We start from the raw sequence: 27245 nt of genomic DNA, 5'->3' as shown, positions 1-27245 counted from the left end.
AATCCTACCGAAACAAAACAAATGGTCATACAAGTGCATCTTATCCTACAGATTTATCCTCTAGGATTAAGGAGTGTAAAAATTCAAAAGGTCCAACTTATAAAACTTAAAAACCATCAGCAGCATCTCCACAGGTCAACAGGGGGATCTCTGCCTACACTTTTTGCTTTATTGTCTCATAAATCTCTTCTTAAAACACATATTTGGCCTTTTGGAACAGTAACTTTAATAAACATGCTATATATGAAAAAGCTGAGATTGTTATTGAAATTGTCAAAGTACGGCAACACTGAAGGGAAATCGTGTTTTAAACAGCAGATAACTTGATAACTTAAACATTAAGGAACACTACCTATACGTAGAAGATGTGCCCAGCCTAATTTTTGAGGATTTTGTTTTACCCAATTTAAATGTTTCTTCAAAAACAAAAAAACCCCCAAAACTGTAACTATAACAATATTAGCTGACTTATAAGACATTAACACAGTAAATAATTAAATAAGTTGGATTTTTAAATAATATCAACTATCTTTGGGTATTTCAAATTTTGTTTTATTAACAATGCATCCCTTTGATAGGATTGTATGTTTCTTTAGGTCACCAATGCCCCCAAAACATACTGTACACATTATACAAGGGAAACCACGATTCAGGCAAAAAAAAAAAAAAAAAAAAAAAAGGAGAAAAAAAAGGAAAAACGTTTAAATTATAATACAGTCTTGAGGAAAAAATATAAATAACTTTTTTCTTCTCTGGTTGAGCTCACTCTATGGTACAGACATATAATAAATAGATCGGATCTGACATCACTCAGCTGATCTATGAATCATCTCTCTATGAGTCCATTTGTGTAGCAGCAGTAGAGCAAAAAAAAATTAAAAATTAAATAAAAATAATAAAAATAATAATAAGCCAATGGAAACCGAGCTCCCCTGTTTCCCTGGAAAACCTTTTATAAATCCTTTAGTCATCGCTCGCTTTCCCCCCTGTGAAACTGCATGGTGGAGGCAAATCCAGGGGTCATTATAGTCCTACAACGTAATGGCAGCAAGTAATGGCAACCTATTTTTAAAAAGGTTTTACAAGCAAGAAACACGTTCAGGTGACATTACAACTTCGCCATGCTTGTTGGACATGCAGTGGAGGTGAAGCACAGAGGTAAGAAGGTATAGTGATGGGCAGCCGCTGGGTTTACGCAGAGTTTGGAAACACGTGTGAGCAGAGATTGGGACTGAATCTACAATGAATCTTCCGAGCGTCTTTCCAAGGATCGACCCACTTCCAGAGAAGCTCGCTAAAAATGCAGTGGAAGAAAAAAAACACGAGAAGTCCTTAGCAGGTAAAGGATGGTATAAACTAGCATTAAATTACGTGCTATTCTTCCCATGTACTGCGTGAGGGTGGTAGATATAATGCTTTAGAAAATAGAATACTAGTGATGTTTGATTGTCTGAGATACAAGAACTAGAAAAGCAATTGGCTACCTGTGCTGACAAGAGGCTACAGGTTGTAAGAAGTAGAGAGGCAAGAGAAGCAAAAGCACATATCCGGCTAGAACAGATCACGAGTCGGGGTGGGATATGAAGGCTCCAGGTATGTTTTAAAAACAGCAGGATCCCTCTGTAGTGTTTTGTCGAAGAAAAGAACGCAAGGTCTGAGGAACCACTGGGCAGACACGACGACATGACTTATTTCATTACAGAAAAAAAAAAAAAAAACAAGACCACCTCTGGAAAGAGGAGGGAAAAAATGATAGTTTTTTGTTTGTTTTTGTTTTTTAAACACAGCTCGAGTCTTTGTCCTAATGATTTAGCTTGTCGCTGAGCATTATGTTGATGTATTATTGAGTGTTGCTCGACATCGCCAGTCCATTTGAAAACAGTATTTGGTTAAACTGCTCCCCTTTTTCCTGTGTTTTTATTTAGAAAAAGAAAAAAAAAAGTCTGAGACAGCATTAGGCGTGTCGGATTACATTTGTTTATAGATGCTGACGTCCTTTGTTTCCAGCTCGTATGTAAGGTGACTGATGACCATCTCCTCTTTTTCCTTGGCTGTGGTGCTGTTAAAATCCACCAGAAACACATCGAAATGCCCCACCCCATCTTTAGAGCCTTAACTCATATTATTTCAGTTTTGTCTTCCTTTCAGGGTGATAAGAAGCCGGGTCTGCAGCTGTGCAGGGAAAGCAGGAGGGATGGGGGAGAAATGGGATGATCAGGATTCTTCAGGAGGGTCAGCATCCTCTTCAACAGGTTTTGGTTGCTTTGTCAGGATTGCTTCTGCTTCCTCAAACATCTGGGGAGAACCAAAAGAAGAACAGTGATTAAACATGTAAGCACAAGGACACAGTCCGTTTTAAAAAACTTCAAATCAAGTTTCAATTGATCTTACTGGCATAAATTGCACATCCTGGAAAAGTTCTTGTATGAAACGTCTTGAGGTCAGGCGAAATGCACAGTGGGATAAGAGATGAGAAACCTCCGAGTACAGGCAAATGTCATCAAACGCATATGAAAACTTCTCTTTTATCCTGAAGAGAGATGAAATATTTTAGAGACCTTGGAAAAACAACTTTAAAATGCATCCAGAGTATATGCACAAAAGGGGGGAAAGGAGCCTTACGTCAGTAGTCCTGTTTCGTGGCCTTTGGTTCCTACGGAGGAGCTGAGGTTGATGATGAGGCGGAGCACCTCCTTCCTCAGTAAGACTCGAGAGGCAGGGCCGTCCTCGGATATCGCCTTGCCACCTGAGGGAAGCAAGCGAATATTTATACATACACTCTTATTTACGTTCACAAAACCAAGGGACTCATTATCACCCAATGGCACTTTATAAATAAAGTAACTCAATTAAAATATAACCCCATCTCCTCATAATTTATTACTGTCTCTAAAATTGGGTTTATTCATCATACAGTGAATTCTGAAGTGTGTGGGATGAGAAGAAAAACAGTCAAATCAGCCTGCAGCATGCCGGGTTTCCTAGCAACATTTATTGTTTATGTATAGTTTGATATAAAAACTGCTATAAACTGATCCAGAGCTAGCGGCATGTGATTGATTGATAAAGTTCAATAAAACGTGATTAATTATTGCAGGGCTGAGTGGGTTGTTGGAGACGTGGCAGAGCTGGGTGGAGTGTGTTATTGGACACAAATGGGGAACTGGACTGGTTGCTGGCTGTGCGGGGCAGTGTGGGAGGCGCAGCTGAACTGGGGGGAGAATCCAGAGTGTGGAGAACTAATCCATAAATGCAGAGCAGAGCAGCTGAGTGGGGCGGCTCTTGGGCCTGAGCAGGAGAGCTGAAAACTGATGCAGAGCAGTGTGGATGATGAGATTTGTTTGACTCGTTAATTCGTTCAAATGTGATTCTTATTATGTTGGAACCAACCATGCAGTGAATTTTAAAATGTATGCAGTGAGTTGTTCAATCAGTTTCACAGTAATTAATCGGTTTTTAATGCAAAACAGATGGACTTCTGTATTATTATCCTTCTACAAGTGCTAAGCTATTTAGTTGTGTTAGTTACTCTCTTGTTTGTTGTACACTCTGTTAATTCATTATGATCTGTAATGAAATGATCTCAAGTCATTTGTAAAACTAATAAACTCCCCAAGACTTCATCTTAAATACTTATTCTGTTACATCATTTCTTGGAATAAGAAACACTGAATGAAAATTCAAAACTAAACTTCTTCAAGAAATGACTTCATTGTCAATGTCTGGGAGTTTGGGTTTAACTTTTATTTCTCGTTAATGCTGCAATTTTATGCTGAAGTATCAATGTGTGTGTGGGCTTTTGTATTTGCTTATTCCACAGAACTAAACTTTAATCAAACATTAAGGACTGAATATTCCACAGGGCACAAAGTTTGACTCACTTGTCCTGCCACTGCTCATTTTAGGACACTCATCAACAAAAAAAGATTAAACTAAACAGACTTTCCTAGTTAAATAAAGACTTCCTTTGTCATTCTAATTTGCTTTGATGGTCTAGAGAAAGAGAGAGGAAACAGGTGGAAAGAGAAAAAAGGTCCAACAAATGAGTTGATGGAGAAGGAGACAGTACGACTTTCAACTGGAACAAAGCAGCACTTTTTAATTTAGCATATTGTGGTTATTTGTGCGCTTACCAATGACAATGTCACCAGGTGTAGGTGTGCCAGAGATTGAACCTTGTGACACAGCAGCATCACTGCAGCCTGACACCCCAGAAAATTTTGACTGTGGCATCACCTCCAGGCGGTGGCCGCTCTGGCCTCCCCATGATGGAAAGTCGACAAAATCTGCGAGAAAAGATGGGAAGAAAAAAGCATTCCTTGAAGTATCTGTTAGGTTTAATCCGTATCCGTTCAAATGCCTGAATGTGTGCGTGTCAGCTTACCTGCACGAGAGTGTGTGCTATTGATCAGTGGTTGGGTGGGGTATCCAAGGACAATCGCTCCCACGCAGTAGAGGCAGTTTTCTTCAGTGTGAACCTGCAGGCCCGTCTCCTCTGAGCCCACCATGTGGTTCGGGGTGTCTCCTCGGTGCACAATCAGCTCTGAGATACTAAACTGCTGCTTCAGCACTGGGAGGGCAGGACGATCACCTACAGAGGTGATAAGCACCAACAGAAATCAGTCTCTTGTCTTTGTGCAGCTTTGTTTCTTTCTTTCATAAGCTTTCAATAGTTTATTTGATTATGTGCAAAGTGGACGTTACCATCGCCGTCACCGAAAAGAAAACGTTTCCGCTCTTCCGATGGCGGGCTGATCCTCTGCTGAAAGTAGGCAGAGTCTCTGATGTGGAACATGTCATGGATGTCCATCGGCAGTGCAAGGCCAATGTAGTCGTCGTTACATCCGAAGGTGACGCTGGAGACCATGGAGCGTACTGAAGAGCAGCGGTGCAGGGTGCTTTGGTTGATTGGACTGAGTAGCTCTTCTTTATCCAAAGAGGCAAAACTCAGAGCTTTCAGAAACCTAGGGAGGGCAAGAGGAGAGGTGCGTGAGAGGATCCGGGGGGAGAGGCTGGGAAAGAAAAGGAACATGGGGAATAAATGGGAAAAAAATGTTTGGTAAAAGAACAGAGAGGGGAAACTTTTTTTTGCTGCAAAACGCCATCAGAGCAGCGGTAGCAAAAGACATTTTGTCTCCATTGTCTGAGGTTTAAAGTTATAAATGAATTCTTTTTCTAGTGCAATCAGTGGGTAATGTACAGGTTAAGAGTTATGAACTCATCTGTTACACCTTTGTATCAGAGATTTAGCTCTTTTTTCACACTCTTTCACATTTCCTTATTTTCTGGTCCTGCTTTTTGCACGAACTTACCTTACCCACCACATTTTTTCTATGCATGACTTATCACTGTGATGCTTTTATACTAGACACATTGTAAAACATCAAATTGCACTAATCTCTACCTGTTTGCCATTTATATTTTTAAGTTGGGGTCACAGGGGGGCCACTAGAAATTGACCAGTCTACGTGGGACTTACTTGCACAACAGGAAAGCACTGACGGATCAACTGTAGGCAAAGAGCAGTTAGTACTCTACTAAAGCAGCAACAACATATTGATCTGTCTGGACTGGTGCTAGAAGCTACATCTCTAAAGGAGGACACAAGCTACGTCCACCCACCGAGGTACGAGTGTTCTGGACAGCCTGCGGTACGAACTTACGGCGCTGGGTTCTGGACAGGTAACCCTCCTATCTGATATCCTGACAGACACAGCAGAAGGTGCACAAAAAGACACCCTTCCCCCCCCCCAAAAAAAAAAAAAAATCTGTCATTCCAAAGGTACAAAAAAACTAAAAGCGAAAACTCAGGTTCAGGCATGTTTTTAAACATTCTTTAGGCTGACGGCTAACATCTTCACGTGGCACCAAACCTAAATTAAATACGCTCAAAAAGACAACAGAATAATAGAGATGGGTTAAGATGTTCCGTTTCCATGAAGCAAACCCTGCGGTGGAGCCGACTTACCTGCGGGGAGTTAGTCTGGAATCGAGACTGCCACTCTTCATAGTGATGGTGTCTGTGAACAGCACATCTTTGGCAGGTGAAGCCAGCGCTTCACTGTGAGACAAAGATGGGTGTATCCTCTGCTGCTGAAGCCTCTTCAGCGTAGCGTAGCCCAGCGCGTCTCTCGGGCTGGTGTACATGAAGCTACAATCAGCCAGGCTTTTTATGGTGGTCACTGAGGGGGACTTGAGAGACTGAGCCCGGCGGGGGAGGGTGTGGGAGGAGCCGGGAGGTACCAGAGAGACAGTGGAGGACTTGGACGTGGACATGTGGTTAGTCTGTGACTGGGGGGTGAGGGATGAGAGTGTTTTGACAGTCTTGGCAGACACTACTGTGTTGAGGCTCACGCAGTCAGAGGAATCCGGTTCGGCCTCCGGATGCTCCGGGTTGCCAACGGTTTCCCGAGAGGGACTGGAGCTCATGGAGCTGATGCCGCTCGTTGTGGTGTCCGTGTTAAAGCTCTGACTGCGGCTTTTAAACTGAGTACCTCCGCCACCCCCTCCTACATTGCCTCCGCTAGAAGAGCCGCCATCTCCTGCTAGACGCTCCCGGCTGCTCTGCTCTCTCTCCCGGCTATGTTGCTCTGCAGCCCCCTGGCCTCCGAGAGTACTAAGTCCGAGGCCTGAGCCTCCTCCCTTCGACAGCCTGCCATCCACCAAGTGCTCCTCTGAGCCCCCTCTTGTCCCAACAAATGATGTCTCCAGACTGACCGTTGGACTCTTTGGCATTCCTCGGCCATTAAAGATAGGGGTAAAGTCCCCCTGGTTTGGGCTGTAGACAGAGGGCTCTGTCACTGTCCTGTTCCGCCTCATACTCCCAGTCTTGAGCTCAGTGGGGGTTCGGGAGCCCGATGGTGTCTTGGGGTCACTGGTGGAGCGCAGTTTCTTGCTGGGGAGAGACAGGGAGTTCAGGAAGCGAGTGCGAACGAAGCGAGTAGAGGCCAGTATTGTAAAGGGGCTACGGTCTTTGACTGGTTTGGAGTGTAAGTATAAAGAAGTCTCATCCGACTGGTCCAGAACATCACACTTGTCATCATCCAGGATGTACATGTCTAAGAGAAATGAAATTAATTAAAAACGTCCAACTTCTAGCAATAATTACTGATTATTATAGAGATCTGTTAAAGAAACAAAACATAAATTTCAATAGTTTTGGAGAACATGGTGACAAAGCAAAGGCAATGTGCTACGTACTTGGTTGAGACTCGCTCTCGCTGTTGTGGCGGGAGCTGGTGGACTCCGAGTTTAGACTGAGCGTGCTCGGTACTGAAGAAAGTTCAGAGGTCAGCTGCGTGTCCACTTCGTCTGGAGTGACGGGCCACAGCGTCCTGCGACTGTGTCTGACTGCATCCCAACCAAACTGTTTTAGCACCTCACAGCCCTGCTTGGTCTTGGTGATCACACCCAGCACATACACACATGTCCTGTGGGCACCAAGTGACAGTCAAAATACAAATACAAAATACTTCTATATGAAATTTTAAAAAAACACACAAAAAAAACAGTCTGACGTTACATGTTCCATAGTAACGCTTTTTAATGTAACTGAATAAAAGACAAAGAAAGAAAAGCTCACCCTCGCACTGACAGCACCTCACAGTGCTGAGCCAATGCAAGGATATCAGGAATGACGTTCTCCTCCTGCAGGAGATTCAGACCCCAGTTTGAAGAGCCAATGTTGCCCTGAAAAAACAAAAAAACAAAATGAAAAACAACCACAATCAAGCCCGTGTCTTTGTATTATCATTAAAGATTAACTTATGTGACACGGTTTAATCTGCGTTACTGACTAGTGCCCAGAGAGCAGCTTTGAGCTGTTTGATGCCCTCCCAGGTGTCCAGCATCGGGGAGCGAATCGTGTAGCTAAGGTCAGGCACTACACTCTGGAGACAGATGGGGCAAAAATAAAAGACAAATGGCACTTTAGTCCTACAGAACAGCTGAATGATAATTTTTAGTTTAAAAAAAAAAAAAAAAAAAAAAAAAAAGAAGAGAGAGACCTTACCTGAGCCTCTAATAAATGACAGCCTGTCTTATCGTGAACCAGCTGACCATACAAGTGCACAGGGAGATAGACGTTTGGTCTTTGTAACCTGGAGACATGGCCAAAGAAATCAGGCACAGTCAAAAACCCATTCACTGCTACAGCTCATCGAATGGCCCCAAATTTCACCCTTCTTACCTTTGGTTGCTGCGTCTGACGTAGTTGTCTCCATCGACAGGTTTGCGGTAAGTTGTTAGTGCTTCATTGAGCTGCTCCTCTATCTGGTCCACATACTTAAGATTATACTCCTGCAATGCACAGAGTCTACTTAATATTCAATTCAATTAAATTTTATTTATAGAATGCCAAATCACAACAACAGTTGCCTCAAAGGTCCTTTATACTGCAAGGTTAAGACCCTACAATACAAAGAAAACAGAAAAAAACCCAAAAATCATATGACCCACTATGAGCAAGCGCTTTGGCGACAGTGGGAAGGAAAAACTCCCTTTTAACAGAAAGAAACTTCCAGCAGAACCAGGCTCAGAGACGGGCAGCAATCTGCTGTGACCGGTTGGGGTGAGGGGAGGAAACTCATTTGTATGTGTCCTTGTTATAGCCACATGATTTCAGAATATTTTAAATGAGATTTCATTAAGCTGTCTGCTGATATTTGAATAATACCTTTTGCCATTTATCCAGCTGTTTGCTGACATAGCCCCTCTCATTGAGGTAGGAGAAACCTTTAGGAATGGACAGGAACCTAAAGATGCAGGGGGAAAAAAGATGTAGAGTGTGTTCAAGAAGGACTATTTCAGAGTGACGCACTGTTTTTGTAATGTTGTAGTGGTAAACACCTACCTGAGGAGCAGTAAGAGGCCTTTGTCTCCCAGGTGGGACACAGCTGGTTTCAGCTGGATTAGAGCGTGAAGGTTGGCCTGTAAAGCAGCAGAATGGGCACAAAACGAAACTGTCAGACAACACGATGGGCTTAATCTTATCTGCTTTTGCTACTTTATTATTTAATTGCTTTGCTGAGAACAATCTAAGCGGCATCATCACTCACCTTGTCTTCACACGCCTCATCCAGTATGTCCAGGGCCTCCATGGACACAGCCTTGTTGTGGTCGTGAAGCTGTGTGACTAGCAGCTCCATGCCCCAGCTACTGAAGAACTCCACGCCTGCACGCAGCAGCACGCGGAGGTGCTTGGTAGCATACAGCCTGCACGTCTGCACAGCGAGACAAGAAGTATTGTGTGATCAGGGGTGGTGCGAACATTTAATTGCCAAGAGGCCTACGACTTCTCAGAAGGTGTGGTGGGTGGAGGAAAATGAGGTGATCGGGTGTGTTTAGAAAAAGAAAAAAGGGCAAGTTTGGCAATAGATGATTCAGTTTCTTTTATGCCTACAAATGTGGCAGTGTGATAAGAGGTTGCTGACCACTGTGCATGAAAAAAACAACTTCCCCATTACTACTAATTACAATATTAGTGTTTTAACAGCTTGCTTACATCAGTAGAAGCAGTGAGGATCTTGGAGAGGATCACTCTGGCCAGACCATCTCTGCTGTAGTCCAGTGTGGATACAGCGAGTTTCAGCACAGCATCCTGGTTCTTTACAGAGCACAGATTCAGCAGGCTGAAAATAGAGGGGAGAAAAAAAAGTGCAAATGTCACCTTGCAGGATGTTTTTAATCAAACAGCTCTGACACAATTTCACTCTGCAGGCCTGGAAAAGCTCAAAATAGATTAAAGACTTTTCTGCTCACTCACCACTGAAACAGGCCACATTTCTCTAGTAGTTTGACTCCCTGTGGGTGTGCCGAGAGCGTCCCCAGGAAGAGGAAGTAGTGTTGGCTGAGTGTAGTGAGCAGGCCATTACTCTGCAGACAGCGCTCGGGTTTCATTCCAGAGGACGAGGAGAGCCACGATACCATGTCCTTCACCAGGTCCTCCAGGTAACCCTGGCCATCCTGGTTGATGGCGGGGGAAAAATAAAGCGTCAAAAACAAAGGCGGGTTCGTAAATGACCAAAAAGAAGAAATAAATTAGAGTACAAGCATCAGTGTAAACCTCTCTAACCTCATCGGAGTCCATGAGGAACTCAACAAACTGACAGCCAACCACAGTGAGTTGTCTGGCCTTTAGGTGATCCAACGCGAGCCCTGCGTACAACTTACTACTGGGCTTATAAAAGTACAGCAGCCTCCGAACAAACCTGCATCAGACAAAAACAAATAGAAATGTAAAACAGGATGTGAGAAAAACACGCTGAACAAATTCAGTTTCTTGTAATGAGCTGTGGTTAAATAAAAAAGGCTTACTTGTGCATCTGTTCATCTTTGTTGTTCCTGAGGTTTACATTTGGCCACTGAGAAGACAAAAAAATACCCTTTTACACATGTAAAAACAAAACGTCGAGTCTGTGGTGGTACATGAGAACAGCCTGACCTTGAGGATGGTGGCAATAAGCAACCAATTCCACTCCAAATTCTGCTTGTGGTTGAGAATCTGACTGTCTCGCAGATTCATCATCAGTGCTTCTTCTGTGTCCTGAGCACAGAAGCAGAAAAAACAGAAGCTGTAAATATGAAAGTAAAACTATTTGTTTTATTTAAATGTTTAAACCTTTGGCTTTAAATTGTTCAAATCAGGTTTGGAGCAAATAACAGCCTCCCTCTTTCTAGCTACACTAAACACACCACATACTTTGCAACAAACACACAGAAGCCAAAGCCAAGACCAACCGTAAGATGGAAAATACATAAAACATGTTGATCTTTACCTTAATGACATAGATGTCTTTGTGGACACGTGAATCTCTGCGGTTATGTGACGACACAGACTTGCGAATGATGTGGTCCAGATAAAGACTGTGCGGTTTCAAACCTTTCTTCTTCTTCTCATGGAAACGTTTCAGATTGTTGACAGCTGCACTTGCTCGCCTAGAGCGCATAGAGACAAAGATGGAGGATGTTTTAAAAGTGGTTTAAAAACTAGTACATATTCAAGTAAATCCTACAAGTTAGTCGGCGACCAGTTGGCGAGTAGTGGCTGGATGAAATTTTCAAAAACAGGGATTATGACTAAAGATTAGAGGAAATTATTTTGTTACAATAAAAAAAAAAAACAAGAGTGATTGCGTGTGTGGCAGTTTGTACTCACAGTCGTTTCTCTTGGGGGATGTCAAAGGAGGCTGCCATGTTGATGAGAGTGGGAAGGCAGTGCAAGTGGTGACTATGGGAATGAGGAAGGATGGTATTTGCCTGATCAAGAGAGAAATAAAACCATGGTGAGTATAGCAAAAGAAGCCAAAGGAGTCAAAGAAACAAAGATATAGCTTAGAAACTTTTAGAAATGCACAAAATTATGCTTTTTTTTATTACCATGTGTAAAAGGTCTCCCAGAAGGATGGTGGCCCTGACAGCAAGCTGGTCATCGCTACTGGTCACAACTTCAACAAGGCCCTACAGTATCAAAAATAAAGGCACAAGGAAGGACATCAATATAAAAGCCACCCAAAAGCTGTTAATACAATACTGTGAAACACACACTCCTAGCCTGAGTAAATTAAACCTATTGTGCTTTTACTGTGTCAGCTCACCTCTAAAAGCCCACTGGAAATGAAGGCAGAAAGAACAAATGCCAGGTAGTTGTCCATTAGGTCAGGCCTAATAAAGGGAGCAGATAAAAATCATTTTATGGCTTGGTTACACACTGAAGTGACAACAGTTCTCTCAATATATTTCATTTCTATCCTGTGCTTTTGTTTGTCACCTAGAGCGGGCCCGATGGGGTAGGATGACTTTGGCCTCGGCAGCAACAAACCCGTCAGACAGTCTCCAGGTGTCCTGGAACCTGGCGGGGTCTGAAGGAGAACAGAGCAAACAGACCCGTCTGTCAGTGTGTGTAAAACATGGACCTACTTGGGGTCTAAAATAAATTTTATTCTACATTTAACCAAAGGCTGTACTGAGATAACATATTAAATGCTGAAACAAAGATTTTTTTTAATCTTAAGCAGGACAAAATGCTAATTTTTGAAATCGATTGCATTAACACATTTCAAAAAAGTGGAGCTGGAACATTTTTCACACTATGTCAGAGAACAAAAGCACAAACGTGTCATGGTTTCCTGGTGATTTAGAATTTAAGCTTTTTAGTTCAAAACACACCACATGTATTCAGTGGGTCACTAAATGGATTTTATTATGTAGACATGCAGACTGTGCTTCAGTGCTGTCCTGCTATAAAATGAAAGCGTTTTCCTTCAAATGGACTTTATCATCATGTTGCTCCAAAAATTTCTACCTTGTGTATCATTAAGCATTATTTGGGCCTTCACAGATTTGCCCAGTTATCCATGTAATGGGCACTAATTAATCTCCAAACCCCAGCAGATCCTGGCTTTTCAACTAATCACTGATAATAAACCAGATGGCCCCTCTTTACACTACAGAATGAAGCAGATGAGACCACAGGGCAGCTTTCTCCCTCCTATATGAGCTCTGGTTGGCTCAGGAAGGGCAGCTGGATTTTTGGATGATGGTCTAATTTGTATCTGTGGATCCAACTATGAACTGTGTCCACAGATAACAATATTCAGAAGTGTTCCTAAACTAGAAGTCCCCATCCCCTGGGACACGAACAGGTCATTTGGCACCAGGCCGCGAGAGTTGAGGTTCGGGTGTGAAATGTATGGTTTTCAGGGTTTTTATCGTTAATTCGGTTTCCGTGTTGTAGTTGTGTGTCTTATTTTGAAAGAAATATTTGCGCGTTACCATAGTGACCAGAGAGCATTAAGGGGCAGAGAGGAGGATGTTACTTTCATTGTTGTTGCCGCATTTCAGGAGGACGCAGCTAATAAAGTTGCACAATAACACAGTCAATTTGCGTTTATTATTATATTTACAAAACACCACAGCTTTTGTCTTGGTCGTATCATTTTATTTTGTTGTATTTATCCGCGACACCTTAAAGGCCAGTCCGTGAAAATATTGTCTGACATTAAACCGGTCCGTGGCGCAAAAAAGGTTGGGGACCGCTGCTCTAAACCCAAGAAAAACCTGTTTTTGATGCAATGCCACACAAGGGCCCGAAGACCACGGTCATTTAGTGTTGGTTTTCTGACGTTGTCTCGTTTCCCATTTTCTCTGAATCTTTAATGATATTTTGTGCGATAGATGACTAAGTTGCATTGTTTTCTGCTTTTCTTTTTCCAAATTACACATTTAGTGTTAACTGTTTAAAAATTTGTTTTTCACACTCAGTGGGCAAACCGAGTAAAAGTGCTGAGCCCCTCTCATCTTTACTCATGAACAACTCAACCTTTCTGGGAATGTCTTTTCACACCCCGTCGTGTTACTTATTAACCTAACAAGCAGTCAGATCTTCAACCAGGTGTTTTTTTTCCTTCTTATATTACATAACTGTTCCAATCTCATGCTTCCCCTCTTAACTTTACTGAAATGTGCTATTTACATCAAGTACTTAATATAACAGTTTCTAAGTCCCACTACTTGTTTTTATATGGGGATTAAATGATTTGAAAATTAGATATTTTTTACTTACCAACACTTAGAAGGGCTTCAGTGAAGTCTTGCGTTACAATGGGCACAGGAAGCCTGAATATCTCGTATAACACTTCCAACAAGCCTTTCTGCAGAGCATATTTGATAAAATTGGTTACAAATAATTATATAGATATGGCGAAAGCTGCATTGTTAAGTAGCGGAAAAGAACAGTTAGAACTAATGTTAATGCTGTGTAAAACAGTGATTTGCAAGCTTGAGAGAACCCAATGGTTTGATAAGATGGCATGGCAAATACACTCTGTGCTTTAAGCCTCTGAAGCCAAGCAGACTTAACATTAGTAAAAAGGCTGTTTCATACAGGAAATTTTGGTTGATTTTTAATTTCTAACGCAACTCCATCTAACCGCTGCACAATAAAAACAATCGCTTGGATGGAATCTTCACAGGCAAGAATCAGAAAAATCTGTGTTTTTGAATATCAAACTTCCTTAAGGGCCAAACATTTTTATACTCACCCTAACTTCCATATTTGGTATGCAAAGTAAGCCAATTAAAGACTGGATTCCAGAATTTCCAGCCTTGCATAGGTTGATAATTCCTGAGACAAAAAAAGAGAGAGAAAGAGAGAGAGAATAGGAGATATTTAACAGTGGGTATTCCTAACAAGTATGTACAGAAAGAATAATATTAAAGCCCTTACCGGACCAGGAGCGGAAAGCAGCCACTATAGCCATTCGGCTGGACAAAAAACGGGCTTCTCTGTCTTCCCTGTGAACAAGAAAAACACACGTTAAAGACTGGACATCATGTTCTGTGCACACAACATCGTTATGATCTTTCAGCCGGTGGTTGTTCAGACTACACAACACAAACAAAACATAAAAGATCTTTTATAAAAATCTGACTTCATTTTTACAAAGAATTCTGGACAATTCTGGCACCAGTTTTTCACAGGATGTTGCAGGAAATCAAAGAAAATGGTAGACTACCACCAAATATGAACTCTGCAAATATCAGTCTCTTACAAAAACCAGGCAAAGACCCTGTATATCCCTCAAGCTATCGTCCAATATCCCTTATTAATGTAGACCTTAAAATAATCTGCAAAGCTCTCTCAAAGAGATTAGAGAAAATAACCCCCCTTTTAATTCATCCTGACCAAACTGGTTTTATAAAAGGTAGGCACTCATCAACAAATACACGTAGATTACTTAATTTAATAGACTACTCATGCAGTAAAAACACTGAAACCATAATATTTTCTTTAGATGCAGAAAAAGCATTTGACAGAGTTAACTGGAAATTTCTATTTGCAACTTTACATAAATTTGGTTTTGGACCCTGTTTCATAAACTGGTTAAAAATATTATATAACTCCCCAACAGCTTGTGTCAGAACAAATGACCAAACATCCTCCCGCTTCTCTCTTCTGAGGGGCACCAGACAGGGATGCCCACTCTCCCCTTCACTGTTTGCAATTTTTATTGAGCCATTAGCAGCAGCAATTAGACAGGCTACAACAATTAAGGGCATAAAATGTAAGAATATAGAACATAAAATCAGCCTTTATGCAGATGATGTGTTACTTTTTCTCCAAAACTCACAAACCAATATCTCTGGGGTAACTGCATTGATAAATTCCTTCTCAAGTGTCTCAGATTATTCAATTAACTGGTCGAAATCAACAGTTCTTCCGATTAATTGCTCCTTCCATAATTCTTCTCCTTCCCCACTGCAATGTGGAAATATAAAATATTTAGGTATTAATGTCTCTCCTAAACTTTCAGAATTAACTAAATTAAACCACATCCCACTTTTAAAGACAGTAGAAGGCGACCTGGCTAGATGGAAATCTTTACCCATATCACTCATGGGAAGGGTCGCCGCTATAAAAATGATGATCTTGCCAAAAATAAACAATTTATTTTCAATGATCCCAAATAAGCCATCACAAGATTGGTTCAGATCTCTAGACTCGTACATTTCTAAATTCCTTTGGAAAGATAAACCCCCACGTATCAGCTTAAAAACACTACAAAGGACCAAGGATAAAGGAGGATTAGATCTGCCTAACTTTAATCACTATTTTTTAGCCAACAGGCTTCAATTCATCTCTAGATGGTTTAAACACACCTTCTTAGATGAACCTTGGATAGATGTAGAACAGGCACTATGTAATAACCTAGAAATTTCAGACCTACCATTTATCAGCTCAAACATCAAACGACATGAATGCTTTAAAAGCATCAATATTAGCTCTTCTCTGACAGCATGGTGGGAGTTTCTAAAAATGACAGAGTCTTCATTAATCCCATGCAAACGTACACCTATCTGGAACAACCCGGACATATTACAAAACAATAATATGATAAACTTTTCAGATTGGAGTTGCAAAGGAATTAAATACTTGGAACATATATTGGAAGGAACAGACTTTATTTCGTTTGACAGACTAGTTATACAATATGGGATCAACAAGAAACGATTTTTGGAATATCAACAAATTAAATCCATAGTAAAAAAGAAATTTAATCCCAGTGAAGCTGAATTACAAACACCACCAAGTGTGGTACAATTTTTTAGTCTAAAACCCCCCAAATTATTGTCTAAAATATACAGAACATTTTCTAAAATAGATGAATCAATATCCCTTCCTATTGCAAAATGGGAAGCAGATTTATCAATCAACTTAGACCCAAACCTTTGGTCTCAGATATGCTTAAAAACCTTTCAATGGATCAGAAATCCCAGTTTGCAATTAATACAATACAAAATATTACACAGAGTGCACTATACTGGTCATAGGATGTTCAAGATGGGCTATACGCCTTCCAACAACTGCTCACACTGCACAGCAAATACACCGGACAATTACATCCACGCTCTTTGGTTCTGTCCACCAGTTCAGAAATTTTGGCGTGAGATATGTGAAGACTTATCAAAGTGTCTGAAATGTAACATTCCAGCCTCCCCTTTAGTATGCTTGCTGGGCAACTTGGATGAGGTCACTGCAGAAATAAACACAGCCCACGTTGTTTTTACGGCCCTATGCATTGCCAAGAAAATGGTCCTCATTAACTGGAAAAATAAAAATAATCTTAATTCTAACCAATATAAAAACCATCTAATAGATCACATTAGTCTTGATACAACCTCTGCCATCACATTTGATCAATCCCTTTGGGCTCCTTTGATCGGCTTCATCACCTAGTGGGGGTGGGGGATCATGGTTTGGTCCTGCCTTCGCTATTGTGGTTGATGTGGGGGTAGGGACGGCCTTAGGGCGTCTGGGGAGTCCCTAGGGACGTTTCCCTGGAGGGCCTAACCTGGGGGCTGTGGCCATGACCTGGTTAGAAGCTCTGGGGCTCTTGGATGGTGTTTTCCTTGTGGCTGCGTATAGCGGAGATGGGGGAGGGTCTGTGCTGGCGGACGTTGGTTACTGGCCTGGTAGCCTGGCTGCCCCTGGGAGGGTCCGGGACGGGCGTGGAGGCTTGGGGGTCTGGGGGTGCTCCGCCCCCCGGTCTGGGGTGCTGGCCGGGCCTTGGGGGCTTGGGTCCTGGCTGTTGTGTCGCCGGAGCAGTGGGCGGGTGGGTGCAGGGGGGCTCAGCCCCGGTGCAGGGGACCTCTGGTGCATCGGCCCAACTAGGGGGCTCTCTAACTGGTGGGGAGGTTGTTACATCTTTGCAGGTGGTCTCCTCACTACAGGAGCTCACTCTGCAGGTGGGGGGAGAGATATAGGAGAGGGGGAGAATGAACTCAACCTGGGTGTCTATTGTCTTGTGTAGTTTGGGAGATGATTGGATGATGGGGTGGGTGCAGTTTTCTCTGGGGTGGAGTCGGGTGGGCTGCCCCGGACTCTGTGGGGCTGGGCGGTGCTGCTGCTGCGGGCCCCGGTCCGGATGGGCCTGGGCCTCCTTGCCCTGGTGGGTTCCAGAGCGTGGGGGTGCCTACTGGGGTCAGCGGGGGAGCTGGCCCCAGGGAGGGGCCGCTTGCCCCTCCCTTTCTTCCCTCCCCATCCTCAGCTGCCTCCCTATTCCCGCTCTACCACACCCACCCACACACGCAGGGCTTGGGGTGCAGGTATGTCACCAGGGTGCAGGGGAGGCACTCCCCCTCTGTCCCCTTCTGGCCGCCTGTGCCTCAATTTTATTCTGCAACCTAGACATCCACATTACTCACACTCTCACATAACACATACATATAGGGCCTTGGGGGTGGGCACGTTTTACAGCATCCAGAGGATGGTCGTTGTACTCCAACCCACCTCTGGCGCCCTACCCTCAATTTTAAATGCATTTAGACACTGAGGGTTTTCGGGAGGAGCCGTGCTGCTCTCTGAGAGGAAGCTAGTACCATGCTCTCCTGAGTTTTAAATGCACTTTAGAACAGCACACAACAACATTACATATGAGCGGGCGTAGGGAGGTTTGAGGTCTTCACTCACCCCAGTTCTGTTAGCCGTCAGGGCTGGGGGGCTGGGAGGAGGTGCTGGCCGTCAGACTGGGGTCTGGGATGCGGGGCCTCCCTGCTACTGCAGATAAGGAGGTGGTCCGCTTGCCTCCACCCCAGAGAGAAGGGTTACATCTCCTGGGTCTAGGTGCGGCTTGCCCCTCTGGGGGCGGGGGTACCTGGACCTGGGATATAGAGTATGTTTGGGGAGTGCGACTGTCTGTGCAGTGTCTATTTGTGTCTGTCTACACGTTGGGTGAATGCCGAGTATTTGGTTGTGCATATGGGGGTGGGAATGCACGTCTGTGTCCGCGTGTGCCTGTTTGTCTGTGTCTATATGTCAGGTTGGGTCTTAGACTCAACCTCTCTGGGTACATCTCAGGCCCTCTAAAGTACGGAGGCCTATCTCCCCTCACCACACTCCCTGCCGGTGGCTGATGCCCTTAGACGTTGATGTGTTGGTGGTCCTTGTCATCTGGGGCTGGGCGCTCATGCATGTACCGGCTCACTCCTGGTGGCCGATTGGCGGGGCCGGGCGCCTGTGGCCCGGCTGGGCTCCTTCCGGGGGGTGGGATGCCCTCAGGCCTCTGGCCTCTGGGCCTGAAGCTCGGTCCTCTCTGGCACAGCTGGCTGCCGGCGGAGCCCGCGGGCACGCCACTGCAACCCCCTCTGGCCTCTGCTCCGTAGCTGCGGGGTGACCTCTCGTTTGGGGCTCTACTCAGCTCTTCCCAGGAGGGTGGCACGGTTCCCCCCCCCCTTTGGTGGTCCTCCTCGGGTCCTTGTACTCTGGGGCCTCTGGATATCTGGGGCCTGGATCTCCTCCATACCTGCTTCATACCCTGGTGGACGGGGCTATGGCTCCCCACACTCCCTAGCAGATCGTTACATGGAGAAACCTTTGGAATACAAGCATGCTGATCCACACAGGTATGCACACAGGTGTACACACGGGTGTTCACAGACGCGGACTACACCTTTCTTGGCTGCTGCCTCAAAGCACATTGTGCGCTGTCTATCTTGCGTGCTGCACAATATCGTTTATTATTTAGTATCTACTGTTATCTACTGCTAGCTAGTTTATTGTGATGGTGCTGTTTTTATTATGTTGCTCTTTGTTGTTTGCTTTCTCTTCTGTTTTTTTTCTCCATACAGGTGATCCAGGCGTTTTGTTTGTTTGTTTGTTTTTTTCCTTTCTTCCCCCTCTTCTCACCGTCTCTTCTCCCCTTTGGTTTTCTTTCTCTCCCTCTCTTTCTTTCATTCTTTCTCCCTGTCCTATCCCCCAGTCACGTCTGTCCCGTTTGTAGCAACCGAAAATAAAATAAATACATAATTATAATAAAGGTCAATCAAATGGACCAATATGGCAAGGCCATGATGATCCACTTGGTAAAATAAATCCGCTTGGCATCTTTCTTGGCCTTAAGACAACAATTCTGATGGCTAAAGATCCAAACGGGACACAAAAAAAGAAAAAAAAAAAAAAAGAAAAAAAAATCTGACTTCACATCCTCTGGCAAGCCGCTGCAGAGTCAAGCCACCCTGACAACAAGGGTCGCCTAACAAAAACACTACACAAACCCTCCTCTCTCTCGCTCTCTCTCTCTATGCACAGTTCAACCACAGGCTCTTCATACCACCTAAACACACACACACACACACACTCACTTGAGTTGCCCCTCAGCCGTGTCTGCGTTGTGACGGTAGTGAAAATCAGTGAAAGGCGCGAGGATTTGCTGGAGAACAGAGAACAAAAACAGAGAAAATTGATGCATACAAAACACAACAGTAAAGCGAGCTTCAAATTACATCTCTATTTACTACTGTCAGGAAAAATCTTGCAGTAATAATTAACCTGCTACACATCTTATATAACATCTGTGTGCCTGCAGTGATGAGCTGCTACTGTCCCAAGTGTTTACAGACAATGAGGCTTTGGAGAAATGCTGTAACTGATTACTGTAAGCTCCATGGGAAAGAGACGGGCACCTACAGCTCTGCTAATCCTGACTGGAATGGCTCCCAGCACAGTGGCTCATTTTTAAACAGAAGCTTCTTCTCAATTCATAAACTATGTGTGTCAGTGTGTGTGTGTGTGTGCACAGACCTCCAACTCGACGTCAACACGCACATACTGGCGGGTGCGTGGGTGGTTGAGTAAGTGGAGGATGGTGGTGATAAGTGCTTCGTTGATGCGACTTAGTTGACAGTCTATCACACTCTTAAGGATGGTGCTGAGGCCTCCCCGTTTGGCCACCACCTCTGGGTTCTTCAGGGCTACACAGGCAATGGCGATAATAATAATATTAATAATAATAATAATGTCAAACAACAATAGTTCTCCACCTCAGAAAGTTTTTCTGTTCACCCAAAGAGCACCATGCATAGTAACCGCGCTGGCCTGCATCTTTAAACACCAGGCACTTTACCTAACTCGCAAACGATGGCGATGGCGGCGCGCACCATGCGGTCTCTCTCCTGCAGGCCGTCGGTCCCCACAGCAATTAAAGAGTTTGCAATAGACGTGGGGAAGAGCATTGCGTTGACAGTGATGATCTACAGAGAGAGGAAGAGGACGGGAACATGAGTCATCAAAACAAGTCACAACAAAGAGAGGCAAAAAATAACTTCACTGTTTTGCTTTTTTTATGGCTGCTTTTTGGAGAACTCCAGAAAAAGAAGATCAACTTTTGAAATGCAAAAACAGGATCTGACTATTCTGAAGGTCACATATTTAGTGCTTGTAAAACTGGTAGTTCCTTCAAGAAATTGAAGCTGAAACCACAGCACTATGACTCTAAGCGCTGTGTGAAGATTTACAGTAAACTACTCAACTATAAATAACCCCGCCTGCAGACTCATGCAAACCATCCCCACTGACACTCCTGCTAACCCCGGGAGCTTTCTGGTGGCATTTCGCTGGCACAGGAGTGAGCAGTGAGGGCAAATTCCTCGAGTGACATGAGAGCGACTCTGCAAATGGTCAGAAGGAACAAAGATCGCCAAAACACACGCCTTGTTTTTACCTTTCGGACAAGTCGTAGAGCCTGAGTCCTCTCACCCTCATTACTCTGCTGGATGTCAATGCATCTGAAAAAACCCACAATCATAACAATCGGTCATGTACCATGGTTGGGCCGAAGAAGAAGAAGAAGACTGGCTGAAGCATGGCACTACAAACACCCTAACAACTTAACTAAAAAAAAAAACAAACATTTAGTAAGATAACAACTGTTACACCTGACTGGGTGGTTCAAAGCAGGAGCTCACCTGGCTATCAAGTAATCCACCTGTAGTCTGAGGACCTTCTGCAGTACGCTGGTATCTCTGATGAGGTAGCGAAGCGCCCGCAACCCCGCAGCACGCACTTCTTTAGCTTCATTAAGGAGAGCTAGTCGCAGACTAGAGATTAAAAACAAACAATAAAGTGACTAAAACTAGAGCACGGACAACCTGACACAAGATATGACTATTTCCTTCATTACTTCATTGACTGGTACTTTTCAATCACACATTCACGTCATCATTATTCCAAATCCAGAACAGCTTAACAGCCAGAGTAAATAAAAAGCGCACATTAAATAGGACACACTTACACTATTATCGGTGGCTGAGATTACTTACCAAATGATGATTTCTTCATATGTAAACCCAAAATTTTCCTCACGGTGGCCAATGCTGCACAGCAGCTATAAAACAGAAACATAAAAATGGTTTCAATATGGCCATGACTCCATTAGCATGGTTTTAGTGAAGGACAAGAGTAAATCGAGCCCAGTCAGGTACATGTTGATTTAATGGATAACTGTGAATGAAAAAAATGTGTTCAACTCATTTAGAGGCTCTAAGTAGGAAACCCATAGAGGCAAAACACTTGCCACTATTTGTCGCTTAAGCACATGCTTGTATGATAGTACGTCAAAACACAAAGGACATAAAATAGAGTCTTCAATAGTCGGACTAACTCTGTTGTATTGTTCTCTCATAGCCTAGATATGTGCTCCTATTTTCTCTATCCTATCAGGTCTGGCAGTCAGTGTGACCCTGTTTCCAGCATGAATGTCTACCTTTAGCAATTCCCTAAAGGCAGGTAAGGCTGTGCAGTATGTCGTAAAAAAAAAATCACATCTCAATACGCATATAAAAGGAGTACTCATCAAGTACACTTTTTCTTAAATTTATTTATTGATCTGAGAGACCAGAGGAGGAGGCCAGAATGAGCCCGGGAAAGACTCCAAAGCGGCCCACTGGACAGCTTTGGGAAATGAGATGAAGCGCACAGACTTATGACCCTTTTAACTGTATTTTCATAACTTTTACAGCTTTCCTACTGATAAAAGACCCCTCACCACTGCTATTGATAATACAGCTAAGTAATTAAGTAACGTATAAACAATTAAATGAAAAAAGTTCCTGTTTTTTCTACTATGTACTGTAACATGTTTCCATACTAGATAGGAAAAAAGGACAATGAAAAATTTACATGTTATAAAAGGACGGTCTGGGCAATGAACTACCAGACATTTTTCTGTAATTTTACAAATTTATCACGTAAGCTCAAAGTAGGATGTATGTAGCCCACAATTCAAAATGACTTTACACGTATGATTTTGAGGATGAGAGACAATATAAACCTGTGGTAAACACAGTGAAATAATAAAATAAAGAGTTGCAGTACTTGTAACTATTAAATCAAAGAGAGAGAGGGAGACAGAGAAATTTTAAAAAATGTAGCAAAACAAACAAAAAAATAGATCGATCACTTCTCCCTTTTACTACAGAAAAATGGCCTTGTGGGCCCTTTGTGTGGGAAGTGAATGAATCTGCTGTCACTGTGTAAGAGGTAACATTGCCAGCACAAAGCCACAGCAATTGCGAAGTATAAGCCAGAAGGGTAGTCAAATGACTGAAATCAGCTATAAAGTGTCAGCCCCATGTTTCTATGTAATCATTATCCAAATCTTATGTGGAGTGTTTACATCTCCCTAATAACTGTAGAGCTGCACACAACAATTAGTGAGAGTGTGAACGCTAATCAATATTTTACATATTTAATGTTCCAAATATGGTCTTACATGTTCTGTAACATCGTTCTTAGAGGTACACTGAGGTTCCTTCACACAACAAGTCAATGCTCCTCCATCACAGTTGTCTATTCTGCCATGTGTCTCCTAATGAAAGTGAACCACTGTAGTACTTTTGGTTTGAACTGTTCCTCAAAGTTGAGCATAAATTTCCTAAAGCACAGCAGAGCATGAGGCAAGACGGAGCAGGGTGGAATGGGTGATGAGAGGCAAGAAGGAGTATAGGGTTGTTTTAAAACAGCTGTGATGTCAGAGCCCAAACAGGCAAACGAGGGGAGAGGAGATGGGGACAGGGTGCACGTGATGCTCTCCGGGGGGGATGGGGGATTAGCTAACCCTCACTGTCCTGGAACCCTTATAAGGAATCAGAGTCATGGTGCTCTAATGGGACACACACACATCATGGCTATAACCCTCCAGTCAGTTGTAAACAAGAGAGTTAGGTGTACAGATTACAGGCACACAAACCCATGCTCTCACTCAGCCTCGAGCCTGCTCCAGTGCCAACTGCACAGTTGTAGGAGGGCCAGCCACCAACAATTGTTTACAATATGCTTATGACCGGCAGTCAGAAGTGGTCTGAGGCAGTGTGGTGAAAGAGGAAATCAGGATATAGCTATGATCAGGATTAAACTCTCCTGTAAACATGTGCATGGACAACTGCAGACACCCCAAACCAGTAGTGTTCTGATAATACTGGTTTTTAGTTAGCTTCCTTAAAATACTGCACATCACTGTCTTTGCACACAGACACAGACAGACCTGTCACAACAAAGTGAAGCGCAGACAAATGCACTCAGATGACAAACTTTATACCAATTCGACCCCAGCGTAGTTGCAAACGGAGAGAGTGAAACTGTGGTAAATTAGACAGTTGTGCACATGGCTTTAACCTTTTTTTCCCACCTGAGGTGACAGTCAGCAAAACCAGTGTGCTCAAGGCACAAGAAAGTGCTAGTTTTCTATCTCACGCTCATCTCGCAATCATTAACTCGTTTTCTCCACCCCTGTTATTCCTGTTCAAAATAACAGGAAGGAGAGTACTCCAGCATGTTTTGGGTTGACAGGAGAAAAACACCCTCGAGAGGTCATTAGTCCTGACCAACAGCGCTGACCTGAAGGATGAGCGAAGAACACTAAAACAGATTTTTTTTAATGAGCAAAAAAACTTACATTTCATACTCTTTTTTTATTATTATTGCAGTCATTCTGCAGTCAGCTGAGACTGAAGAAGACACTTAGATGAGTGATGAAACGCTTCTCCCACTGAAAACGCTACGTCCAGATGAACAGACTAAACTTTTGGGGATATTATAGCTATTATTCATCTCTGCATCAGTAACATTTACTGCTGTTAAGTGAATCAGAGCAGTTATACTGCATGGTCAAAAGAATTTAAAACTTGCATATGCTCACATGTGTTACAATCCATGTTAGCATATTTGTGTTTTAAGCCTTGCTGAACTGAAAATCCTCCTAAATCCTCTTTTTTTTTATCATCCACATTAAAAACCAGAAGAGAAAAAATGACTAAAGTAATCTTTTCTTCTTCTTCTTTTTTTAACAAATCAAAGTCTCAGGTCCATACAAACAATAACTAGACACTATTAATCTCAGATTTCAAAGTCTGAGCGCTGCTCCAGATGCACATTAGACTGGAGTGCTCTCCTATCCCTCGAGCTCCTGTTATATTCACTGTCAGCATCACAGTGACAGGCACAACTAGGCCTGCTGGCATCAACACCCAAGAGGAAAAGATCAAGGAGAGGTCAGTGGTGACACTACAGAGAAGGAGCAGCTAATCAATCTTGTGAGAGATCTGAACCAAGTGAACCCTCTCAAAAAGCTGCATGTCTCACAACATTTCAGCGAGGCAAAACTGTCTTTAAATGAGGCAAAATTATCAGAGCTTGACAGCGTTACCTTTATGAAGTTGTTCAGGTGGCCCAGTTTTCGCATGTTACTGACTCCGTGCGGTTTGGCCACATTTTGAAGGATTTCACGGAAGTTTTCTGATGGTTCTGAAGGAGAATGAAAAGGAAATACAATGTAACTAAGGGAGGTGTTAAGCCATATTGCCATAATAATATCAGTCAATGAACCGTAATAGATATCCTGCAGGAAGGAAGTTGGTTTAGCTGGAACTAATGTAGAGTGTACAATCAAAACAAACGCCAGACACTAAAATAGCCAGACCTGAGCGGGAAGTGTTTTTGTTTTCAGTTCCTTTCAACTATCCTACGTTAAATATTTTGACAAATGGGAACCGCATTTTAAAACAGAATTGTCTGAGCGTGGTCGACGCCTAAACGCCCGCTTTGCGTGGGATGACTTCCAGATATTGCCCTGCAAGACAAATGTAAACATCGCACAAACTGGGAAAACACCAGCTTAATGAGCTGCGCAGATCACTTTCTCCTCAACAACAAAGCGCAGCAGATGATAAGCCTGATTACGCTGCAGCTTGTCAAAAAGTAACAGCTATCGGTATTAGTCATCAGTCTCACTGCTCCAAACACTGCACTCAATCCATCGCTCAAAAGTGGAAATGAGAAAAATGCCAGCCCAAAGGGTTACTTTGGTAACAAGCATTTGTAAACATCACGAGCCAATCTTACAGTAAGTTATGAATACATCACATTTTAATTGATGCCACAGTGATTACATGAATTTAGTATGCACATTTGTTATTTCATAATTTTAAACCTCTGGGAACTGACATACTTTATTTTCCCTAGTTTTGGTATTATCAGGAAGAACATGTAAATAGTGCAAATCGCACTGAAGCAGCTGATAGGTTAAGTGTATTGACTCTCCTGTGGTGAAGATTTTAATGTTGTCAGTCACACATATTTCAGGTGAGCATGTCTCTAGTTGAGACGATTGTAATGAATCTAGCAGGGATCTGGGCCTCCAGGACTCAGACACCGCTGCTCCGTGTAAACAAACTGCTATGCAGTGTTGATGCTGGAGGAGTAAATCTGACAAGTTGTGCAGCTGTGTTATCAGTGCTCCTCTGGAAGAACCACCGTGTGTTGCCTCAATGCTTCTCGGCGCACAGCTTTCAGACTCAATTCCCCCAGCCAGTTAGCGATGACAAATGCATGACTGCAACTCTGCAACTCTTATGGCTACTTGGCTAAATAACAGGCTATCGTGCCCACTCACGCCGATCAAAATAACAGAGCGTCTTCATGGCTGGTTAGCTGGGGCAGCTAGCTAACGCTAACTCAGCTAGTTAAGTTAGCTCGTTGCCGCTTGTTGTTATGACATCGATAGCGACGTTTTTAGACCAAACAGTGAGGGAAAATGGCGAAATAACAACAGCAGTGACGGGTCAAGCGCGTACACTGTCTAGACTTTCACCACGCGGGGCTAGCGTTTGCAGAAATCGCCCTCATCCATTTTGAACAATAATCGCTTTCAGGGTGATGTGATGAAGCCTCTGCTTACCTCTGCTCAGATCCAGCGGTACGTTCTCCTCCCCGCTGTCATTCCGACCTGTCAAAAACACACACCGCGGACACGCCAAGACATTACTCCAAGGTCATCGCGTGCGTGACAAAATCATACTTTGCAATATCCTGCTTTTACAGCAGCCGCTGAACCGAGGTTTTTGTGCTTACCTCGCATCCGAAGACTCCGGATAGGACGGCCGCGGAAGCTGGCCGCCATGTTTCCAGGAACATACACAACACCGGAAACTTCGCGGGTTATCGCGAGACAGCAGACGACAGAAGGACCGCAACAGATCCTCAGCAGACCTAAGATCAGCTGGATCCTCCTTAATATCCCTCTAATCTTACCAGTGATAAAAGCATAAATCTGATCTGGCGACTGTGTTAGGGTTAGCAAAGGGGGATCTCAACGCCATATAATTTCTATCACAATTATCATTTCAGGTAAAGTTAATTTTTTGACTTGCCTTATCCATTCATTTTTTATTGTTTAAGTATATTCTTCCTCTTCTTTTCCTTATTATTATTATTATTATTATTATGTCTACATTTAACATTGGTTTTGATTGAAAAAAAAAAAAACTTTCAATAATTCATGTCTATGAGTGGCTCCAGCTCGACCTTTCACATTTCATAGTTATAACTGATTACTTCGCTATTTTTCACACGTAAAGTCTGCCAATAAACATTTAAAGTAGTTTATTCTGGTTTTTTAATGTAATTTTAATGATCT

At 43.1% G+C, this 27245-nt stretch overlaps 1 protein-coding gene across 2 annotated transcripts; it reads right to left on the bottom strand.

The window, feature by feature from the left end:
* Positions 1 to 530: 530 nt before the first annotated feature.
* Positions 531 to 26783, bottom strand: LOC146375865 (rapamycin-insensitive companion of mTOR-like). 2 transcript variants are annotated; one of them, XM_084947268.1, is made up of 38 exons: positions 26681 to 26783; positions 26508 to 26555; positions 24978 to 25075; positions 21595 to 21659; positions 21241 to 21372; positions 20997 to 21060; positions 20400 to 20526; positions 20078 to 20247; positions 19639 to 19706; positions 14225 to 14292; positions 14040 to 14122; positions 13562 to 13649; positions 11768 to 11858; positions 11595 to 11661; positions 11377 to 11457; positions 11156 to 11256; positions 10776 to 10935; positions 10442 to 10543; positions 10315 to 10361; positions 10073 to 10208; positions 9764 to 9963; positions 9503 to 9629; positions 9057 to 9221; positions 8852 to 8928; positions 8675 to 8753; positions 8189 to 8298; positions 8012 to 8099; positions 7797 to 7889; positions 7583 to 7689; positions 7201 to 7430; positions 5969 to 7058; positions 5623 to 5739; positions 4705 to 5012; positions 4385 to 4591; positions 4134 to 4286; positions 2623 to 2746; positions 2392 to 2530; positions 531 to 2295 (listed from the first exon to the last, which is right to left on the bottom strand). In XM_084947268.1, the coding sequence occupies exons 1-38, from the start codon at positions 26727 to 26729 to the stop codon at positions 2215 to 2217; spliced, it is 5340 nt and encodes a 1779-aa protein (XP_084803394.1). In that variant the 5' UTR covers positions 26730 to 26783; the 3' UTR covers positions 531 to 2214. The 2 variants fall into 2 exon arrangements, with proteins under 2 accessions (XP_084803394.1, XP_084803393.1); XM_084947267.1 differs by lacking the exon at positions 5623 to 5739 and having other exon boundaries at positions 4705 to 4964; positions 26681 to 26782.
* Between the last annotated feature and the right edge of the window lie 462 nt (positions 26784 to 27245).

This window comes from Perissodus microlepis, chromosome 12 (genome assembly GCF_051167445.1).
Source record: "Perissodus microlepis isolate ML-2025 ecotype Zambia chromosome 12, ASM5116744v1, whole genome shotgun sequence".
Lineage (NCBI taxonomy): Eukaryota > Metazoa > Chordata > Actinopteri > Cichliformes > Cichlidae > Perissodus > Perissodus microlepis.
The sequence above is the reverse complement of the archived record's forward strand: the minus strand, read 5'-3'. Positions and strand labels throughout refer to the sequence as shown.

Bases quoted from the DNA above. Each gene is read 5' to 3' on its own strand.
- LOC146375865 (XM_084947268.1), bottom strand. From the start codon at position 26,729: ATGGCGGCCAGCTTCCGCGGCCGTCCTATCCGGAGTCTTCGGATGCGA. The intron at 9,222-9,502 runs GTAAGCAAGCTG...CTCGCTGTGCAG, and splicing joins TCCTCACTGCTTCTACTGAT to ACGTGCAGGCTGTATGCTAC. The intron at 8,754-8,851 runs GTAGGTGTTTAC...CTGCATCTTTAG, and splicing joins GGCCTCTTACTGCTCCTCAG to GTTCCTGTCCATTCCTAAAG.